The sequence below is a fragment of the Hylobates moloch genome, unplaced genomic scaffold, assembly GCF_009828535.3.
Source record: "Hylobates moloch isolate HMO894 unplaced genomic scaffold, HMol_V3 SCAFFOLD_3, whole genome shotgun sequence".
Classification (NCBI taxonomy): domain Eukaryota; kingdom Metazoa; phylum Chordata; class Mammalia; order Primates; family Hylobatidae; genus Hylobates; species Hylobates moloch.
Window position 1 is genome coordinate 84013231 of NW_026652278.1, and position 19436 is coordinate 84032666.

At 42.1% G+C, this 19436-nt stretch overlaps 1 protein-coding gene across 17 annotated transcripts in view; it reads right to left on the reverse strand.

Annotated features, from left to right (window-relative positions):
* Positions 1-763: 763 nt before the first annotated feature.
* WASHC2C (WASH complex subunit 2C) overlaps positions 764-19436 on the reverse strand; it is a 64713-nt gene continuing 46040 nt past the window's right edge. For 10 of the 17 annotated variants that reach the window (XM_032142432.2, XM_032142425.2, XM_032142410.2 and 7 more), the window contains 10 exons: positions 15876-16028; positions 14159-14341; positions 8674-8802; positions 8466-8546; positions 7736-7858; positions 6692-6754; positions 6119-6331; positions 3874-4494; positions 2834-3011; positions 764-1104 (listed from right to left, as the gene is read on the reverse strand). In XM_032142432.2, coding sequence (XP_031998323.1) covers positions 965-1104; positions 2834-3011; positions 3874-4494; positions 6119-6331; positions 6692-6754; positions 7736-7858; positions 8466-8546; positions 8674-8802; positions 14159-14341; positions 15876-16028 — 1884 coding nt within the window. In that variant the 3' untranslated portion in view covers positions 764-964. Of the gene's footprint in view, positions 1105-2833; positions 3012-3873; positions 4495-6118; positions 6755-7735; positions 7859-8465; positions 8547-8673; positions 8803-14158; positions 14342-15875; positions 16029-19436 lie in introns of those variants that run through there. The other 7 variants (XM_032142465.2, XM_032142452.2, XM_032142442.2 and 4 more) reach the window with 4 other exon arrangements.

The window sequence follows — 19436 nt, forward strand, 5'->3', positions numbered from 1 at the left end:
AAAGAGACCAAATCTCCTTGTAATACTTTTCTTTATTAATTTATTTAATAATAGAGATGAACATAAACATTTGTGCAATTCAGTGTTTCAAGTTCGCCAAGGTATATGTATATATTTTTCCCAGCGCTGATGCTGTGAGAAGCCCAAGCCATGGAGTGGCCCCAGGCAGGTGCTCTGGTCAACAGGCCAAGCTAAACGCCCAGCCAACACCAGCATCTGCAGCCAGTCGTGTGAGTGAGCCTTTGCAGATGTCTAGTCCCGTCAAGCCCTACAGATGTCTCCAGCACAGATAGAGCCTACAGATGTCTCCCCATGAAACCACACGGCCAAGTCCAGGCAGAAAATGTGAAAGAGGTTTCTACCAAGCCACTGAGTTTCAAGTAAATAAATGAATGTGGTTGTGTTCCAATAAAATTTTATTAACAAAATATGACAGTGGGGGGGCCATAGCTAGCCAAACTTTGCCTTGGAGGACATGCAGAGGCACCCTCAGAATTCAGTGAAAACCTGCTCCCATATTGCTAAGACTCATGAAGTATAAACTCTCATCTTCTTTCTCTTTCCCCTGCCCAGGCCCTAAGTTAGGGTTCCCATCCATATAACAAAAGACTTCTGGTCAGGTGGCATTTGCTACCTCTGAGATTCCCTGCCTACCCATGAAAGCCACAAGGAGAGATTTAGTCTTTTACACACCCTGAAGCATATTATGGCCCCAGCAAGGCTAACTAAATCAAACTGCGGTTTAAAAACAAAACAAACCAACCACTGTGAAATATTTATTTTTGTTTTATAGTATTAAGCATGATTAAACCAGTGCAGAAAAATACTAAGTACATTGGGTAAAAGATGAGCTAGCTGTTCTAGTATTTGCTTTTTGTAATCTAGTTAAGACCATGAGCATATACGACACCATCACTAACTCAACAATGTAGCTGCAGGGTAACATGTGGATACCCTGTGTGCTCTACTGGCCTCCAAAGGCATTCAGGGGATCATCAAAGATGTTGGACATCTTGTGTTCCAACCTTGGTTCAGGTGCGGCCTGTGCAGATCGGCTTTTTGGTTTGGTTGTCTTAGCCTGGATACCAGAGGAGAAGATGTCATCTTTAGAAAGAAAAAAGAAAAACAGTTGCTGAAGAGGGGTGGGGAGAGGTACTTTTAAGACACATGTAAGCAAACCACCAAAGACCCAGCTCTGGTAACAGCATGGAGTACCCTAAAACACTAACCTAGAACTCAAGCCTCTCAGATGCTGGTTCTGTGTTTGTTACTCATTAAGTTTTATGATCATACGCAGGTTTCTCTTGGAGCACAATTTCTTCAGCTACAAAAGTGTTTGTACGTGCATGTGCAGGACAGAAAAAAGGGAAGGGTAACTTGATCTCCAAACCAGCCCACGCCCCTACCATCAGGGACAATGGACTTATTTAGATATTCTTTTCATACTGGGTTTTAAAAGAGCAATACAAATATGCAAAGGGAAATCCAACATAGGACCCACCCGTTTTCTTTCAGAATAAATGCACTGATTTGAGGCATCTCGATGTAAGACTGTAAGCCTCCGTCACCGCATTCGTTTAGTGTTTCACTGACTTAAAAGCTTGTCTTATCTAATTATGGTACTTACCCAGTAATGTTACTGCTAGGGTTTTATCCAACCATGATTTTAGCATGTATACCTAAAGTTAGGTGTACACAAATGGTAAAGACCACAGCATTATTTGTAATAAAGAAAACAGAAACAATCGAGATTGCCGTCAACAGGCTAATGGCTAAATACAAAGAAATCGAGCACACCACTGAAAACAAGGAAGGAGATCTCTGTGTACTGACATGAAAAGACACTAAGTAACTAAAAGACAGAGCAGAATAGGTAAATAAATTCTTACTTTTTAAAAAGTGAGGGTATATATTGATGTGTACACAAACATATATTAATGTCACTGTGTCTGAAAGGATACACACCAAACTGTTACTATTACCTCTAGGGGTTATTCACTTTTTACATTTTCTGAATTGCATGCATCTGTTACAGTAAGCACGTATTACTTTTTTTGTATTTAAAATAATGAACGAGTTCCCTTCTGTACTCCATGTGGCGGGAAGCAGAGGAGACAGAGCACACCGCTTGCTGGGGGCACAGAGCCAGTGTGTGACTCTGCAGCACCAGCTGTCTCCCAGTTAGTCTCAAGGTCTAGATTGATGGGGGGAGCAGGAAATGTGTATGTGGCCTCAGCCCACAGGATTTATCAAAAGTCCAATATTTAGGGTTCTCGGGCATTTGCCTTGTCTACTAATAAAGCAGAAGTTGTGCCATATAAGGAAGACAAGCTTGCTCCCAAACACCAAAGACCTCAGTGAGATGCCACGCCTGAGGCAGAGCCTACACCCAGGTCTAGACTTGCTCTCTTCTCGCACAGAACCATGGACACTCCCTGTCCATCTGAAGCTCTGACTCAGCCAGCCACATCACACCCAAGGCAGTCCCCTCAGCCTGCTTTAGCACGGGAGGTCATTTCTGACCAAACCTCCTTTCATAACATCAGGGTGTGTCACAGATGATTGGTGAGGTGCACCAAGATCAAAGTTAAATTATACTTAAACGTCAAACTCTGGGTGCCTTCAAATTCTTTGATGACTATCATAGGAAAGAGTTACTTCACTAAAATAATTAGTCCATCTCTTACCTATCTTCAGCCTAACTCAGGATTACACTGAAGTGAACCCGCTGGCGTGCATTTTCCAGAAAAGGGCCAAGAAAAGGTAGCAGGAAAAATACCAAGTGACGGAAAGGTAAGAATTCTCTAGGTCAGATGTAGAAAACCAAACTTACCCATATCATCATCAAATATAGACTTGGCTTCCACTTTCTTTTTGGACTTTTCTTTTGGTTTTACAGTTAAGTCAGCAAAGATATCAATGTTATCATCAAATAAATTAGATTCCAATGTTTTCTCCTTCTCTCTGGTTTTCTGAGAGGGTTTCATTGCTTCCGTAGCAAATATATCATCCTTGTTAAGCCAAAAATACATACAAAACAATGTTAAATCAATTTGCTTTTTAAACTCAAACACGTCAACAAGCTATGGAAACGCAATTGGCCAGGGTGTGTGGAACAGCCTAGAGACTGCCCCCTCTGCCTGGGATGCACTACCTCAGATCTCTGCACAGCTTGACCCGCCCATCTCAACCCGGCTCAAATGCCGGCACTGCAGTGACACCTTCTCTACCAGTCCTGCCTAAAGGAGCACCTCCCACCCTTACCTACCACTCTGCCCCAGGTTATTTTCTTCATGACACTTAGTACTATTTGAAAACATCTTAATTATCCATTGCCCTGTTTGTATTTGATTATCTTGCCAGAGAGCTCTAAGGAGCCTAGCACTTCTCCGAGTTCACCTCGTGCCTGCAGTCCCCAGGTGCTCAGTAAACATCTGCTTAGCAAATGCCACTGAAAGTCTTATTGCCTGCATGCACTACATTGTCAGCTCCAGCCAGGGCCAATGTCCCCAGAACCAGAGGTTAAACTCCCAAGCTGGACCAGTGGAGCGGTATGCATGTCAACAAGTGGCATGCCCGGGAAGCTGATTACAACAATATTCTATAAAAATAAAAAAACCATAAAGACTAGAGAAACCAAGACCTGTATCAATGATCATGGCCAGCCAAGAAATACATTCTACATGCAACAAAACAAAAAACCACTTCTGAATCAATGTTAGACTTATTAATAAAAGAGCCTAATTATAATTACTAAGCAAGTGGCTACGGGGTATGCATGCAACAAGCTAAACATAACCTATGGCTCATATAAGCCAATCAGATACTTTCCTTAACTTAGAACAGACACAAAAACGTGTTAAGTCCTATTACCTCAAAAATATCTTGTGTTGTTGATGTGACATCCTGCCGACTATTGGATTTTGTCTCATTCTTCTTGACTTTCTGATCTGTAAAGAGGTCATCCTCATTTTCCAGGAGAGGAAAGGGATTTGTTTTCTTTGCTGGTTTTGGTTTAGCAGACTGAAAGAGATCATCATCACTGCTGGCCTCGCCTAGAGCAGGAATCATGGGGCTCTTTGCTTTACCACCCACTGGTGGGTTGGCAGGATTCTCTGCTATCTTTGCCTTGGGTTTTGTTCTCTCCACGGACTGAGATCCAGTGCCCGTGGAAAAGATGTCCCCAGAATCAAAAAGGTCAGCCTCCCCTCTGGAATGACCCAGAGACTTTGCAAAGGGGCTTCTGTCCACTCCAGGCACAGGACCACCTTCCCAAGGTGCAGCGGCAGCTGCCAGGGCCTCCTCAGTGCTGTCTTCTCCACTGGCTGCTCTGAGCTGTGGCCGATGGCCATCAGGGGAAATGGCGCCATCAGCCCACTGTGCAATGGGTCCTCTGGGGACACTCATGTCCTCAGCCTCGCTGGACTCCTGAGCAGCCAGCCGCCTAGCTGCACGGGTCTGCGGTCTACGCTTCCCTCTCATCTTGACACGGCTCTGCAACGGCAAAAAAAACACACATTGATCTGACGATAAAATAAAGTGTTCAAAGCTACTATGGCAAAGAATCAGTGACTCAAAATATTGTAAGGTTATCTGGTCTACTCAATGAAGATATTATCTAAGAACATAGAAGAGGTTATTTCTTAATGATTTCCAAGGAAGGAGTTTAACAGCTCCTGGTACTCCAGGACTAAGTCATTCTTAATCCTTTAGAGTTCTCCATTTTTTAATCTTTTCAGGGCAGTTTCAGTTCAGTTTCACACAAAAAGCTTCATTTGTTGCTGGAAACTTGGAAAGTAGGCATGTTGGCTCTCTGTGTCTCACAACCCCTCCCTTGGCCCCTACTCTACCCTCAATAGAAACGTGGGTATCTTTCAAAACAAGAAAGAATTGGGGAATTCTGGTACTAACCTTTGGTAGGGGGCTAGTCTAAATTCAGGCTCCAGGAGCGGGGAGAAATACGAGACAATAAAGAGAGGTAATCTAAGGTGCTGTTTTCTTCAAGTCAATAAACATTAAATTCAAATGTTAAATATTCCACATAAGAAATATGGCTTAGAAATCAGAACTTCTCATATAATTTCAAAACATGAATCACTTAGTAGCAATGATGCAGTGTTTATGATATATTCCAAGATACACAATCAAGTAGAATTTTGAGAAGATACAATCTACTTTGGGCAAAGTATGACTGTGTTGCCAACTTCAGGGGAATGTCACAATTTTAGTTGCCAATTTAAACTTAGTAATAAAAAAAAAAAGCCAATGAAAATTGTCGTAAAAGGAAGGCTGTTTTGTTTCGCACAAGGAAACAGGTTTGGAAACATGTGAAATGAATCTATTTGCCAGGGTAGGTCATTCTGTGTCCTGTCACTTACTTGGAGATCAGCTAAAGCTTTCTAGAGAAGGGAGACTGGATAGAAACAAGAAACCCAACTAAAATGAAAGGAAAATTCAAAGGATTCACAGTCCATTGGGGAGATCCCATGAAACAGTGTCGCTGCTGTGGGAACTTGGTGCGGGGAGTGCACGGCACAGTGACAGAAGTGGGCATGTGGAAGTACAGCTGTGGACAGAGAGGAGCACTCCTGGTGAGGAGGCAGCAGGAGCCTTGGGCAGCAGCAGAACAGACCATGTGTGTTCAGGAAGTGGCACCTGGTGTGCCTGGAGTCAGGCTGGAAAGTATGCAGTGACTGGTGAGGAAGCTGCACACATGGGCTGGCACCGATTGTAAAGGGGTTTCATACCAAACCCAGGAGCCCGAATGCTCTCCTTGGAGCAGTGAGGAAGTGCCAGCAGGAGGGGCATGATCTTCTCTGTGGTTAGAAGACCCCCAGGTGGCAGTGCTGGAAACCTGCAGGTGTCAGACACCAGCCAAAGTGGTGAGACATTACTGTGGCTACTGAGCAAAATGCAAATGTACCAAATGCAGGCCGTGGAAAAGCAGGTGCAGGATGAGGGGGGTGGGGAGAATGGAGGGGGGAGCGGCTGAAGGATGAGGCACCCCCTTCAAAAGGAGAGTCAAAGACTGCTGTGTATGCAATTGATAAACTAGAAAGAAGCATATGCATGTTCTGGTTAAAAGAAGAGAGCAAGGAAGCAAAGATGGTTTCATTACCTTGTTTGCACTGTGTAAGGTGTCTGCCTGAGCTGGAACATCAAAACTCACACCGGCCTCCCCACTCCTGGGAAGGACAGGCACACTTTCCAGACCGTGGCTCCTTCTGTGTTCAGATGAAGGAAAAGCCAATTCCGGCAAAACAGGCTTTACTTCGGAGATCTGGGAAGCCGCTGTGGGCAGCAAGGCCGCTGGGTTGATCGCTAAATTTGCCTAAAGAAGAAAAATGAAACTCTGTATTTGTTCTTCAACACAGCAGTCTATTATCTTTACTGTGACACATGACAAGATTCAGTGCACACAATGTATAATACGAGAGGAGAAGAGAAATGTAGGAAAATCGCCTGATCTAGTCTCAGAATTAAAACAGAGGGTCTTACACCTATGCCCACCACTGGGCTCAAAGAATAGATGTTAAAGACGCAGCACGAAAGAGACAACAACTAGGTGCAGGGGAGGGGAGGCGGGGGAAGAGATGAGAAGATGCTTGGCAGCAGCTGACAAAAGTAGGAAACCCAAAAAAGTTTATAGATGCCACAGGGCAGGCAATGAAGATTCCAGTGTTTTAATTACTTGTATCTTCCCGATCCGAGTGGATGGTTCTTTGGTTTTAAATGGAGCGAGACCTGATGAGTCCTGTGTAAAATTACATCCAGTTAAAAATCCATTGGGGAAACAGAAAGACAAGTGTTTCTTATGCCTGTAAATAAATCTGTGATGGAGCAAAACTGTCACTTTCTGTAGCTCTTTAATGGGAAAGGCATTCAAATCTCTCCTGGGGCCTGACGTTTCACTAGCACTACTTCACGTATGCCTCCTCCTCTGTCACGTTAAGTGGAAAGCTGTCAGATCAGATATGGAGTCAAGGAACACAAGATGAGTAAGATTCCCAAGAGTCACAGTTTATCAGAGCACCTAAAACTGACCAGCAGGCAAAATTACCATGTTGGTTATCAAACAGAAATTTCAAGGAGCACACAAAAATTCAACCATAGCCTAATGCACTGGCTCTAAAAGCAAAAGATCTGAGCCCCAGGAAGGGTCAGTGGTGATGTGCTGGTCCAAGTGCCTCAGGTTTACAGCTCAGGACACTAAGGCTTCAGTGAGACACCCTGGGACACCTGCACATGGAATTGGCACTCGCTCTCCAGTACTGGGCTGTTCCCAGGAGGAGCTCCACAGCCTTCTGAGAAGACTGCTGCAGAGTAGGGCCCAACAGCAATGACCTCGGGAGAGGCAACACTGAGAGCAGCCAAGAAATCAGATGTAATTTACATTTATTTCTATTTTAATTCTATTCCAAGGAAATCCAGAGGGAGAAATAAATTCTTTAGTGGGAAGAAGATTCTTCATCCTACCTTAACTCCACTTTAGAGTCAAATCTGGCACGGCATCAAAAAACACTAACTATTAAAGTATAGATTCATGAAACTCTGGAGTATGGAGCGAGGAGAGGGGAGATGACTCGGGGGGAGTACAGTGAAGACAAAGCGGCAGCCCTGGTTGCTGTTTCCTCCTTAATGCAGACAAGTCTGAATAACTGTGGGTCTGCATAATGGAATTTCTCTGTACTGGGATGCAAACAAGAGCTGAAAATCCTTAAAGGGGATTTCTAACCTGAGGTGTTTCCGGCTTCCATATGCCTTTTTCTTTACTACCTTGAATGGATTCAGGATGTTTCTGGTTTTTGAAAGAGTCAACAGAGTGGTCTTTTTTCACTACTCTCTTTTTCTCTTGTACCTTCAAAAGAAAAAAAATACCAAAAAGCCATCAAGTATCTTAGAAATTTTAAGGAAAAATCATAATGCAAAAAACAATCCTGGCTTCTGAGTCTTAAAAATACTTTCTCAAATGAGGGCTGAACCAACTCAAAGGCAGGATTTCAGAAATAGCATTCTGAAGACTGTGGCTGTCACAGGAGTCCTCTCTACGATAAAAAGAAAACAGAGTACTTACAAAAACCTACTGGGGCTGGGGGAGAAAATGACATAGAAAGGCTAAAACTCAGACTCAAAGCTTTGCACCTGAACGGCACGAATATTTAGTCACCCCAGTGTATGCAATGGTCTTTCAATCAACCATTTAAACATCACACAGATGTGTAGTACAGTCAGAGAGCCTGGATTATTAATGTTTTAATGTTAGTATAGGGAACATAAGATGAGAAACAACAGAAACTAAGCATTGTATCCTCCACACACGCTCCCCTCGGCATGTTATTTGCCATTGATTTAGTAGAAAGCAGCATGACTCTCCTAGGATTTTCCTTAATCATCTAACTGGACGTTAGTTTCCTTTCCCAGAATCTTTCCCACACAACCCAGTATTGAGAACAAAAGGCTGGTACCAAAGGCTGGGACTTGGCAGAGCTGAAAAGATCATCATCTTCATCATCCCCAAACAGGCTCCCAACACTTGGCTCTAACAGCTAGAATAAACAAGACTCAAGTTCAATATCCAAAAGCAAAACAATTTACAAAGAGAACTAGGTGAGCTGTTGAGACGGTACCCAATACAATAACAAGTCATAATGTGGGGAACCATTTGGAACTGACCTTGGTTTTTTTGGTGCCAGCAAAAAGGTCAACATCTGGGTCATTGTCCTTTTGGAGCTTGTGGCTGAAAAGCAGCTCTTCATCCTGGAAGACACCTGTGCTCTTGGGGCGGGCATCAGGATCACGGCCCTGGGAACAGGAGGGAAGGTCATGTGTGATTAGAGCTGTAAAAACTTATCTCAAGGAAGTTACACATGTTAAAGATGGACACAACAAAGATGTCCCCTGCAGCTGTTATTATATTAGCAAAAGGCTGGCCACAGCCTAAAAGCCACTCGGTAGGGGAATGAAACATTGACAAAATGGAATGCTACGGTGCTTCCCAAAATACCAGAAAATGTTTTTATAAATACAAAGTTTACATATATCTATATCTATATATATATATAGATATAGATATACAGATATATATGCGCATGAGCTTTAGAGATAATCTTTCCAGGTTATATATATTATATAAACTTTGTATAGTATCTAAATTTTTTATTAGAAAAGCAATCCATTAGTTCCATAATGAGAAACATTTTGAAGATAAAAAACATACAACTGAATGAATTCTCTCCATCTCATTTCCAAAGAGAAGAAGAGACAGCAGCTGACTCAAGCACAAACTACACAGAGCGGTCACGTATGTATCCCTCGCCTGTAAGCACTGCAGGCCAAAGACCTGGCACAGGTGCGACCACAAGCCTTCCCATGCCTGTCCATCACTTCTGCCCTACTTTCAGACTCCGAGTGAGTCTCTTTTTGTTTACTAGATATCTAACATTTAAAAGTTACCATCAACATTATTGGTTTGATAATATAATGCTCCAGACCTGACATTCTAAAATTCATCCATATTTCCTTATCACAGCCACAGATTAAAACTTAACAAAAAGGCCAGGCATGGTGGCTCATGCCTGTAATCCCAGCACTTTGGGAGGCCAAGGCGGGAGGACTACCAGAGGCCAGGAGTTCGAGGCCAGCCTGAACTGGCTGGTGAAACCCCATCTCTACTAAAAATACAAAGATTAGCCAGGTGTGGTGGCGTATGCCTGTGGTTCCAGCTACTTGGGAGGCTGAGGTGGGAGAATCCTTGAACCTGGGAGGCGGAGGCTGCAGTGAGCCGAGATCACACCATTGCACTCCAGCCTGGGCAACACAGTGGGACTCCATCTCAAAACAAAACAAAACAAAAAAACTAATGAAAAACTTACTTCTAACAAAATAAATCACATTAACAATAATTATTATTGTTATATATAAAAATGAGTTTAACACAGCACGTAAGGTTAAATATTTCACAACCATGGAAAAACATTACAAAACCATACACAGTAAGAGACTGGGAGAAAACATATCAAATTAATCATATTCACTGTGTGCAGCTCTCATTTATAAATAAGCTTATAGTATTGGTATAACAAAAAAATTCATAAAACATTTTTTGTAGAAATAAACATAGACGATTTCTTTGGTTAGATCTATAAAAAGGATTGGCAATCTACGACCTGCCAACCTGGTTTGCATAACATCACCACTGAGATCAAATTCATATACCATAAAATCTACCCATTTACAATATAAAATGTAATGATTTTTTGGTATGGTCAGATTTGTGTATCCACTACCACAATCTAAGTTTAGAACATTCTCATCACCCCCAAAAGAAACCCCAAACCATTAGCAGTAATTATCCATTCCTGCTCACTGCCACTCCCAGCCCCCAGTAACTACTAATCTACTTTCTGTCTCCATCCATATGCCTATTCTGGACATTTCATATAAATGGAATCACATAATATGCAGTCTTCCATGACTGGCTTATTTCATTTAGAATGTTTTCAAGGTTCATCCATATGGCAGCATGTATCAGTACTTTGCCTTTTTTATTACCAAATAATATTCCATTGTATGGATATACTATATTATGTTTAGCCATTGTTTCCATCTTTTGGCTATTATGAATAATGCTGCTGGGAGCAATCATATTCAAGTTTTGTGTGAACATGTTTTTATTTCTCTTGGATATGTACCCAGGAATAAAATTCCTGGATTGTGTGGTAGCTTTATAAGAATTTAAAGAACAGCAAACTGTTTTCCAAAATGGTTGTACTGTTCCACATTTGCAGCAGCAAGGAATGAGAATTTCCATTTATCCACATCCTTACCAACACACGTTACTTCCCTTTTTTTTTTTTTTTCTATTATGGTCCTCTTCCCGGGTATGAAGTGGTATGTCATTGTGGTTTTGGCTTCCCTGACGCTGAGTATCTTTCTATACCCTTTTTGGCCATTTGTCTGTCTTCTTCAGTAAAATCTCTATTCAGATGTCTGCCTTATCTATTTTTTTTCAGACAGGGTCTCGTTCTGTTACTCAGCCTGAGTGCAGTGGTGTGATCACAGCCCACTGCAGCCTTGAACTCCTGGGCTCAAAGGACTCTTCGGCCTCAACTTCCCAAGGAGATAGAACTACAGGAGCACGCAACCAGGCCTGGCTAATTTTTTAAATTTTTTGTAGAGACAGGATCTTGCTATGTTGCCCAGGCTGGTCTTGAACTCCCAGCCTAAAGCAATCCTCCCGTCCTGGTCTCCCAGAGTGCTGGGATTACAGGCATGAGCCACAACGCCTGGCCTATCCCTTCTTTCATCTGGGCTATTTGTCTTTTTATTATTGACTTATAAGTCTTTTACATATTCTGGATCTAAGTCCTTTATCAAATACATGATTTGTAAATCTTTTCTCCCATTTTGTGGGTGGTTGTTTGACTTTCCAGATGGTGCCCTTTAAATGTTTTTCAAACGTTTTTCATTTGAATAAAGTCCAATTTAGCTATTTTTGTCACTTGTGCTTTTGGTGTCTTATCTAACAAGGCTTTGCCTAATCCAAGGTCATGATAATTTACTCGCATACTCTCTAGATTCTAGGAGTTGTACAGTTTTAGTTCTTACATTTGGATCTTACACTGGATCTGAGTTTATTTATTAATGGGTCCAACTTCATTCCTTTGCATGTAGATAATCAGCATCCTGGCACATCTGCTGAAGACTATTGTGTCCCCACTGAAATATCTTGGCACCTTAAGCAACTGACTGTAAATGTGAGGGTTTATTTCTAGACTCTCAATTCTACTTCACTGATCTATGTATTTTAACCTTATGCCAATACCACCCTGTCTTAAAGGAAGTTTTGAAATCAGGAAGTGTGAGTCTTCTAACTTTATTCTTCCTTTTCAAGACTGTTGGCTATTCTTGGTCTCTTACACTTCCATAAAAATTTTAGGATCAGCTTGTCCATTTCTGCAAAAAGCAAGCTGGAATTTTGATAGAGATTACAATAAATCACTTTGGGAAGGAAGTATTGCCACCTTACCAATATTAAGGTTTCTGGTCCATAAATATGAGATGTCTTTCCATCGATTTTAGGTCTTTAATTTCTTTCAATGTTTTGTAGATTTTAGTTTACAAGTCTTGTAATTCTTTTGCTAAATTTACTCCTAAGTATTTTACCCTTCTTGGTATTACTATAAAAGAAACTGATTTCTTAATTTCATTCATAAGCTAGTAATTGCTTATGAAAGTTACTACTAGTAGGTCGGGTGCAGTGGCTCATGTCTGTAATCCCAGCACTTCGGGAGGCTGAGGCAGGTGGATCACCTGAGGTCAAGAGTTCGAGGTCAGCGTGGCCAACATGGTGAAACCCTGTCTCTACTAAAAATACAAAAATTAGCTGGGCATGGTGGTGGGTGCCTATAATCCCAGCTACTTGGGAGGCTGAGGCAGGAGAATCGCTTGAACCCAGGAGGCAAAGGTTGCAGTGAGCCGAGATTGTGCCATTGCAATCCAGCCTGGGGGACAAGAGTGAAATTCCATTGCAAAAAAAAAAAAAGAAAGTTACTACTAGTAACTTTCATAAATTAGTAAATGTTCATTACTAGCTTATAGAACTACCATTGGTTTTCACATATTGATCTTACATCCTTCAATCTTAATGACTTTATTTCCAATGGATGTTTTTTGTAGATTCCTTAAGACTTTCCGTATAAAAGATCATGCCATCTGCAAATACAGATTGTGTCACTTCACTTTTTCCTTTCCAATCTGAATGCCTTTTATTTCATTTTCTCACCTACATGCCCTGCTTAGAATCCCCAGTACAAGGTTGATTAGAATTACCAAGAGTGGACATTGTTGTGTTGTTCATGATGTTAGGGTTGAAAAGCATGCAGTCTCTCACCATTAAGTATGATGTCAGCTGAGGGATTTCATAGATGTCCTTTATCAAGTTCACTAAGCTTCCTCCTATGCCTAATTGAGTGTTTTACCATGAAAAGGTGTGGATTTTATTAAATGCTTTTTCTGCATGTGTTGAGATGATCATGTGCCTTTTAATTCTGTATTTTATTGATACGGTGCATTATATCAACTGATTTTAGATGTTGAACCAACCTTGCATTCCAGGGGTAAATCTCACTTCTCATAATGTGCAATCCTTTTTATATTTTGCTGAATTGGGTTCAGTAGTATTTCTGTTGAGGATTTTGGCCTCTACATTCATAAAGGATATCTGTAGCTTTCTGGTGATGTCGCTGTCTAGTTTTAATATCAGGGTCATACTGACCTCACAGAATGACCATCATCTATCTTTTTTTTTGGAGATGGAGTCTTGTTGTGTTGCCACGCTGGAGTGCAGTGGTGCGATCTCGGCTCACTACAACCTCCGACTTCCTGGTTCAAGCAATTCTCCTGCCTCAGCCTCCCGAGTAGCTGGGATTACAGGCACGTGTCATCATGCCAAGCTACTTTTTGTATTTTTAGTAGAAATGGGTCTCATTATGTTGGCCAGGATGGTCTCGATCTCTTGACCTTGTGATCCACCCACCTTGGCCTCCTGAAGTGCTGGGATTACAGGCATGAGCCACCACGCCCAGCTGCCCATCACCTATTTTTATTAATAAAACTAACTGGAACACAGTCATGCCCATCCATCTTCATATTTCCCAGGGCTGTTTTCATGCTGCCAGTGGCAGAGCTAGGCAGTTATGACAGAGCCCAAATAGGCTGCAAAAGCTAAAATAGGCATTATATGGTCCTTTATAGAAATAGTTTGCTGACGCCTGATCAGTATGAAAGGTTCATCTACAACACTTTTTCTTAAACTGAATGTTAGAAATAACTTAACTGTACAGCTCCAGCCTAACTTCCCTTTCCTGTTGCTTACATCCCACAACTGGCCAAGGGGCAAAGCTTTGCTAGAAGGAACAACAAGGTCTGTAAAACCCAGAAGAGGGGGGTGAAATTCTAATCCCATATCCTAACACTGCTACTTGAGGTAAGAGTTCCTGATTAAGATTCCCAAATATCTAAATGACTGCAGAGAACCATTAACACGCTACATTGCAGGTTAAGATTCCTTCAGAAACTCACATGACAGAATGACAACCATGAGATGAGAGTCTTTTACCTCATCCAGAGACTTGAACCACTATTGCTTTTCGTTTACCTTTCCTGCTTCTTTCTGTGGAGCCTGGATAGTGTTTTGATCTTCCATTTTATCCTCTTCCTCATCAAACAAGCTAAGAACAGTTTTGGTTCTAGGCTTGGTTCCTTTGTCCAATGGGGATGATGAAGAAAATAAATCAGAATGCTTGACTGCTTCCTGAGCAGATCTAGTCAAAAGTCCTTCCTGAAAATGAAAATAATAGGGAGAAAAAAATAAGTAACACCAGAAAATACAAATCCTATCATGGAACCCGCCAAGCTCCTCATTAATTCAGTAACTGCCACATTTGCATGACTCAGGGCATAGTGAATCATATCTGCGCCCAAGTAACAAAACACTGAGGTCAATTCTTGATTGGCTGCTCCAAGAGACAGTCTCGTACAATCATCCGTAGCCAAAGATAACTTTTCCAAGCAGTTTAAGACCATGGGCCCCTCTCTCCTATCAAGTGATAGGACGTCTGTAATCCTGATGCACACTGGTTGCTCATGAACTAGGAAGAATTTCTAAGTGACAAAGATAACTAACACAAGTGCCGATCATTGGGAGTGGACCATGAATTCGTAGCATTTAACTAATACATAAGCCCCAAGGGGGAAATCTGATCAGGAAAATCAGACCCTCAAATTCTAAAAGGCTTACACTGTATAGGCAATGGAAGAAGAATCTCTGAAATAATTCTAAAATGCAGCATTTATTCATTCAACAACTAGCACATTTCAGGTAAGATACAATTGATTATGAGGTACATCCTGATTTCAGAGTACTCAAACTATTAAAAAAAATGCTTCTTTAAAGAAATACATAATTTATAACATAGTGCCTTACTGTGTGCAAGGTAATATGCCAAGTACTACAGATATAATGGTGAGCAAAACAAACTGGGCCTAGTCCGCAAGGGGCTTACACTGAGGGAGAGGGCAGTACAGCAACCAGTCAGAGTCAAGTGTGGACCGGGACCGGGATAGGACTGGGGTCCACACACAGCCACTATGAAAAGAATTTCACACAGGAACACAGGTACAAATGAAATGCTTGTATCACTGTAGCTCCAAGGAGCCTCAGCAGCAAATGCAAATGCAACACTCTTCACATAGGCCCTGGGAGATCTTAGACCTAAGCAGCTGGACACACAGCGTATAAGAAAAGTTAGAGAAAGAAAGGAGGCATATAGAGACTGAAGGCAACCACAAGGCTGGATGCCCAGGTGTGGCCAGCAGCACTACCCACAGGCCTCCTGCAAGAGACGGCAGACCGTCCAGGACATGAAAGCTAATGTTTTAGAAAGAGTAGAAATTTCACTCTACTCTGTAATCCTTGCCAATATCATCTAAAAGTAAAAGGATACTAAACTAAAATCTCCTTAAAACTGACATTTAAATTCAAGTGCAGTCGGGGACCAAAGGAGGACCAAGGGTAACAGGAACACTGCATAGAAGAGAACAAGTTAGAAAGCAAAGATGCCATGATGTGACAGTAACCACAGAGACAGGAGCAGGCACGCCACAGCGCGAACATGTCTTGGAGAAGGGCCGGGAGGAAAGGCCCTGCAGAGGCTTCCTGCACTGTGGGGACACACACTGCTCGTCTATGTTTTCGAATCTGTCTACAGATGGGCCATTTATTTTCTGTGGTCAAAAAACTTAAGGGGTTGTGTGTGTTTAAAACAACATACGAGAGACAAACGCATTCAAGCATACAAGAGAGAAAAGTCCACCTTTTCTGACTCAGCCACATCAGTTCTCCCAAATTTTAATGACTCCTTGGCACTCTCAACCTTCTTATCCACAGGCTTCACTCCAAGTTGTGCCTCCTTCTCTTCTTCATCGCTGAACAGCAAAGGTGGTGCCTCAGAGACAGTCTCTTTTTTCTACCAAAAGAAGAGTACACGACATCCATAACAATAAAAAAGTGTGTCTGACCAGCATGGCCATATACAGAACAAGCCCAAACCATCCTCTTGGGGCTTCAGCTAAATGTGATCAAGGAAGAGAGGACAGGATAGTGAAGGTAGCACCAAAAGGGAGAAGCAACAAACACCACCACCCGGGACTTGTGGACAGGACACTTCACGCCACCACATCACCTGTATCTGTCTACTTGTGTCTGTCAACCCCCATGCCTCCCTCACTCAGATCCTTACCTCTGCCACCAGACGATTATGAGTCTCTCTCTCTCTGCCTCACTCCTCTTATATTTCAACTAGAAGACATCATCCAGAGTTGTCTTGCTAAAACAAAACACCTGCTGGATCAGATCCTCTCCCAACCCAAACCTGCACTCCTTGCATGAAGCAAATGACACTCAGCAGACACCCCATTCTATCCCTCTACTCATGTGCATCTCCTCCTTTCCATGCTGTTCCTTAAAGTCACTGCAAACTTTCAAACTTCCATGCCACGCTGCCCTCGATGTCTGTAGATGCAAATCCTCCCCATCCTTCAAGCAAGGCCCCCACTCAGATGTCACTCATGGTCTCTGTCCTCTTCAGTTAAGTGTCAGTTGCTTTGTTGAATAAGCATAATATTTATCTCTCTACCTGACCCTTCCTTGACTTTCTTCCTAACTTATATAACAGCTAGCACACATCTGTTTGTCTGTTCATCTGAAAGGACCATACACTATACTTCCACGGCCAGTCCCGGCGTTTTATACCAACTCAGTGTTCAGTACAAGTCTGCAAGCACTTCAAGCCCATTTCTCATCTCTTCCTTATCAGGGAGGCAGGGATTTGGGGACTAGGAAACTGAGGTTTGTGACTTTCCTGGAATTCATGGCATCTTTGCAGCAAGTGACTTAACAACAAGTTCTTGAGAAAAAACTAAAGCTCTATTATAGTATAGTATAGATACAAATCATACCATATGACATGAGGAAGTGTGCTTTGAGGCAACGCCTAAATCAAGTTAGGAAGGCAGATTTGGGAAACTAAGGAAGGACATTGCTAATCATGATTTTAAAATGTGATGAATGAAGAAAGAAGAGAGCAAGGGGATTTTTAGTTAGGAAGAGATAAGTAAAGTGCAAAACCATTGAACTTGACATAAAAGAACACTGGAAGCCATAAAGAATTTCAGAAGAGATAAGGCAATACTGAAGTGATTAAAGGAAAAGGCTTTTGTGGAACATCCTGGACTCACTGAAAACTACATAAAAATTCAATGCAGCCGGGCACAGTGGCTCACGCATGTAATCCAAGCACTTTGGGAGGCCAAGGTGGGCGGATCACGAGATCAGGAGATCGAGACCATTCTGGCTAACACAGCGAAACCCCGTCTCTACTAAAGAAATACAAAAAATTAGCTGGGCATGGTGGTGGGCGCCTGTAGTCCCAGCTACTAGGGAGGCTCAGGCAGAATGGCATGAACCCGGGAGGCGGAGCTTGCAGTGAGCCGAGATGCACCACTGCACTCCAGCCTGGACGACAGAGCAAGACTCCGTTTCAAAACAAACAAAAAAAATTTCAGTGCAAATAGTTGATAGGGGAGACAAAAAGAGACTTAAGTATGGCAAATCATATTCTTCCTTCATATATAACTAAGGTCCTTAAACCACAGAAAATGCTACCCAAAGTACCAGTTTTAATCTTCTTGAAGACAAGCTCATCCTTGTCATGAAGTTTACTTCCTGTTTTTTTCTTTTTTCTTCCTTTTTTTTTTTTTTTTGAGATGGAGTCTCGCTCTGTTGCCCAGGCTGGAGTGCACTGGCACAACCTCAGCTCCCTGCAAAATCCATCTCTCGGGTTCAAGCGATTCTCCTGCCTCAGCCTCCCTCGTAGCTGGGATCACAGGCATGCACCACTGTGCCTGGCTAATTTTTGTATTTTTAATAGAGATGGGGTTCCACCATGTTGGCCAGGCTGGTCCCAAACTCCTGACCTCTGGTGATCCACCCACCTCGGCCTCCCAAAGTGTTGGGATTACAGGCGTGAGCCACCACGCCTGGTCAAACTTACTTTCTTGATAGGTGTCAGAAAATAAGGAAAGTCTGAAGAAAAAAAAATTGTCTAATATGGCTGCATCTTGGCCATATGGGTAATAGAAACCGGGCCTATGAACGAAAGCTGAACCTCACCTGCAAGGCCAGAGTCTGTCAAATATCACACTGACAGGTACCGATTACAACCTGCCTATTGGATGAAGCACAAAGGCAGCACAAAATCAACCATCCCTCTCCTGACCCTGCGACCCCTACATACTTATTAGGGTAAAAGGCTAATGAGTAAAATACGTTAACCACATATTTACTTTATCTTATATACAATGTCACTGAGCACCAATCTGAATTGTTAAGAAAGTCACCTTTGCTTCACTGCCCCCCTCTCCCATTTTCTATATAACAGAAATGTATAAATGCTGTGTCTCGTGTGGCCCACTCTGGGAAGCATTCTCAGTTTGTGCGGAGTCTCTTTACTGGGCTAGTAGTTCTCAAGCTTGGCTCAAAACAAAACTCACATTACATTTCTTTAAGTTCTTCTGCCTGTGGTTTAACCTTTTGGTCAACATAGGCTTACAACCAAGTCACAATTAACTTACACTGAAATATCTGTAAATAAGAAATATCTTCTATTTACTATTGTCTAAAGATGATTATATTCACAAATAATCAAAAACGTGTAGGCTATTCAGCTACTTAAGTTGTGTGTCTTGACCTTTTGTTTTATTTAACAATCATAATTACCACAGGTTGAAAGAAGTTTTATAGCACCAGAGGCTGCAAAATTCATTAATTTATTGCTCAGTTATCCTCCAGAGTAGGTTATTTATAATTTACAAAGAAAAACCAATCAGATCTCCTGACTCCTTTAACTGTACAGCCACTGGATGTCCTCAAAGGGGGAGATGGAAGTACACAGCACCCAAAGAAAGGCTCAGGAGCCACGTAGAAGCAGCAGCAGGGAGCCTGGGGCCCAGGGTGGGCAGCATGCTGGCCCAGGGCTGAGAGCTTCTGGTATAAGCTGTGCAACTCCATTTAACAGGAAGGGTCTTCTTCCATATCTCCTAGATATTTTTTGTTTGGAGTTTATTTCTAATTCCACAGTAATGCACAAATGCCTTCTTTAAAAAGGCTTTAAAAAGGCACTGAGAGTATGATCTCCCCCATTCCATACCTTTCCCGGGACATAATCGCTGGTAACAATGTGCTATCGATACTTTCAGGCCAGTTTCCAGGCATTCATGTGTATTTCTTGTTTTTTAAAGTTTAAATTACACCATGTTTACGTGTTTATGCATTTTTTTTTTTTTTTTTGGCCTGCAGTATGTTTTTCATCCCAATA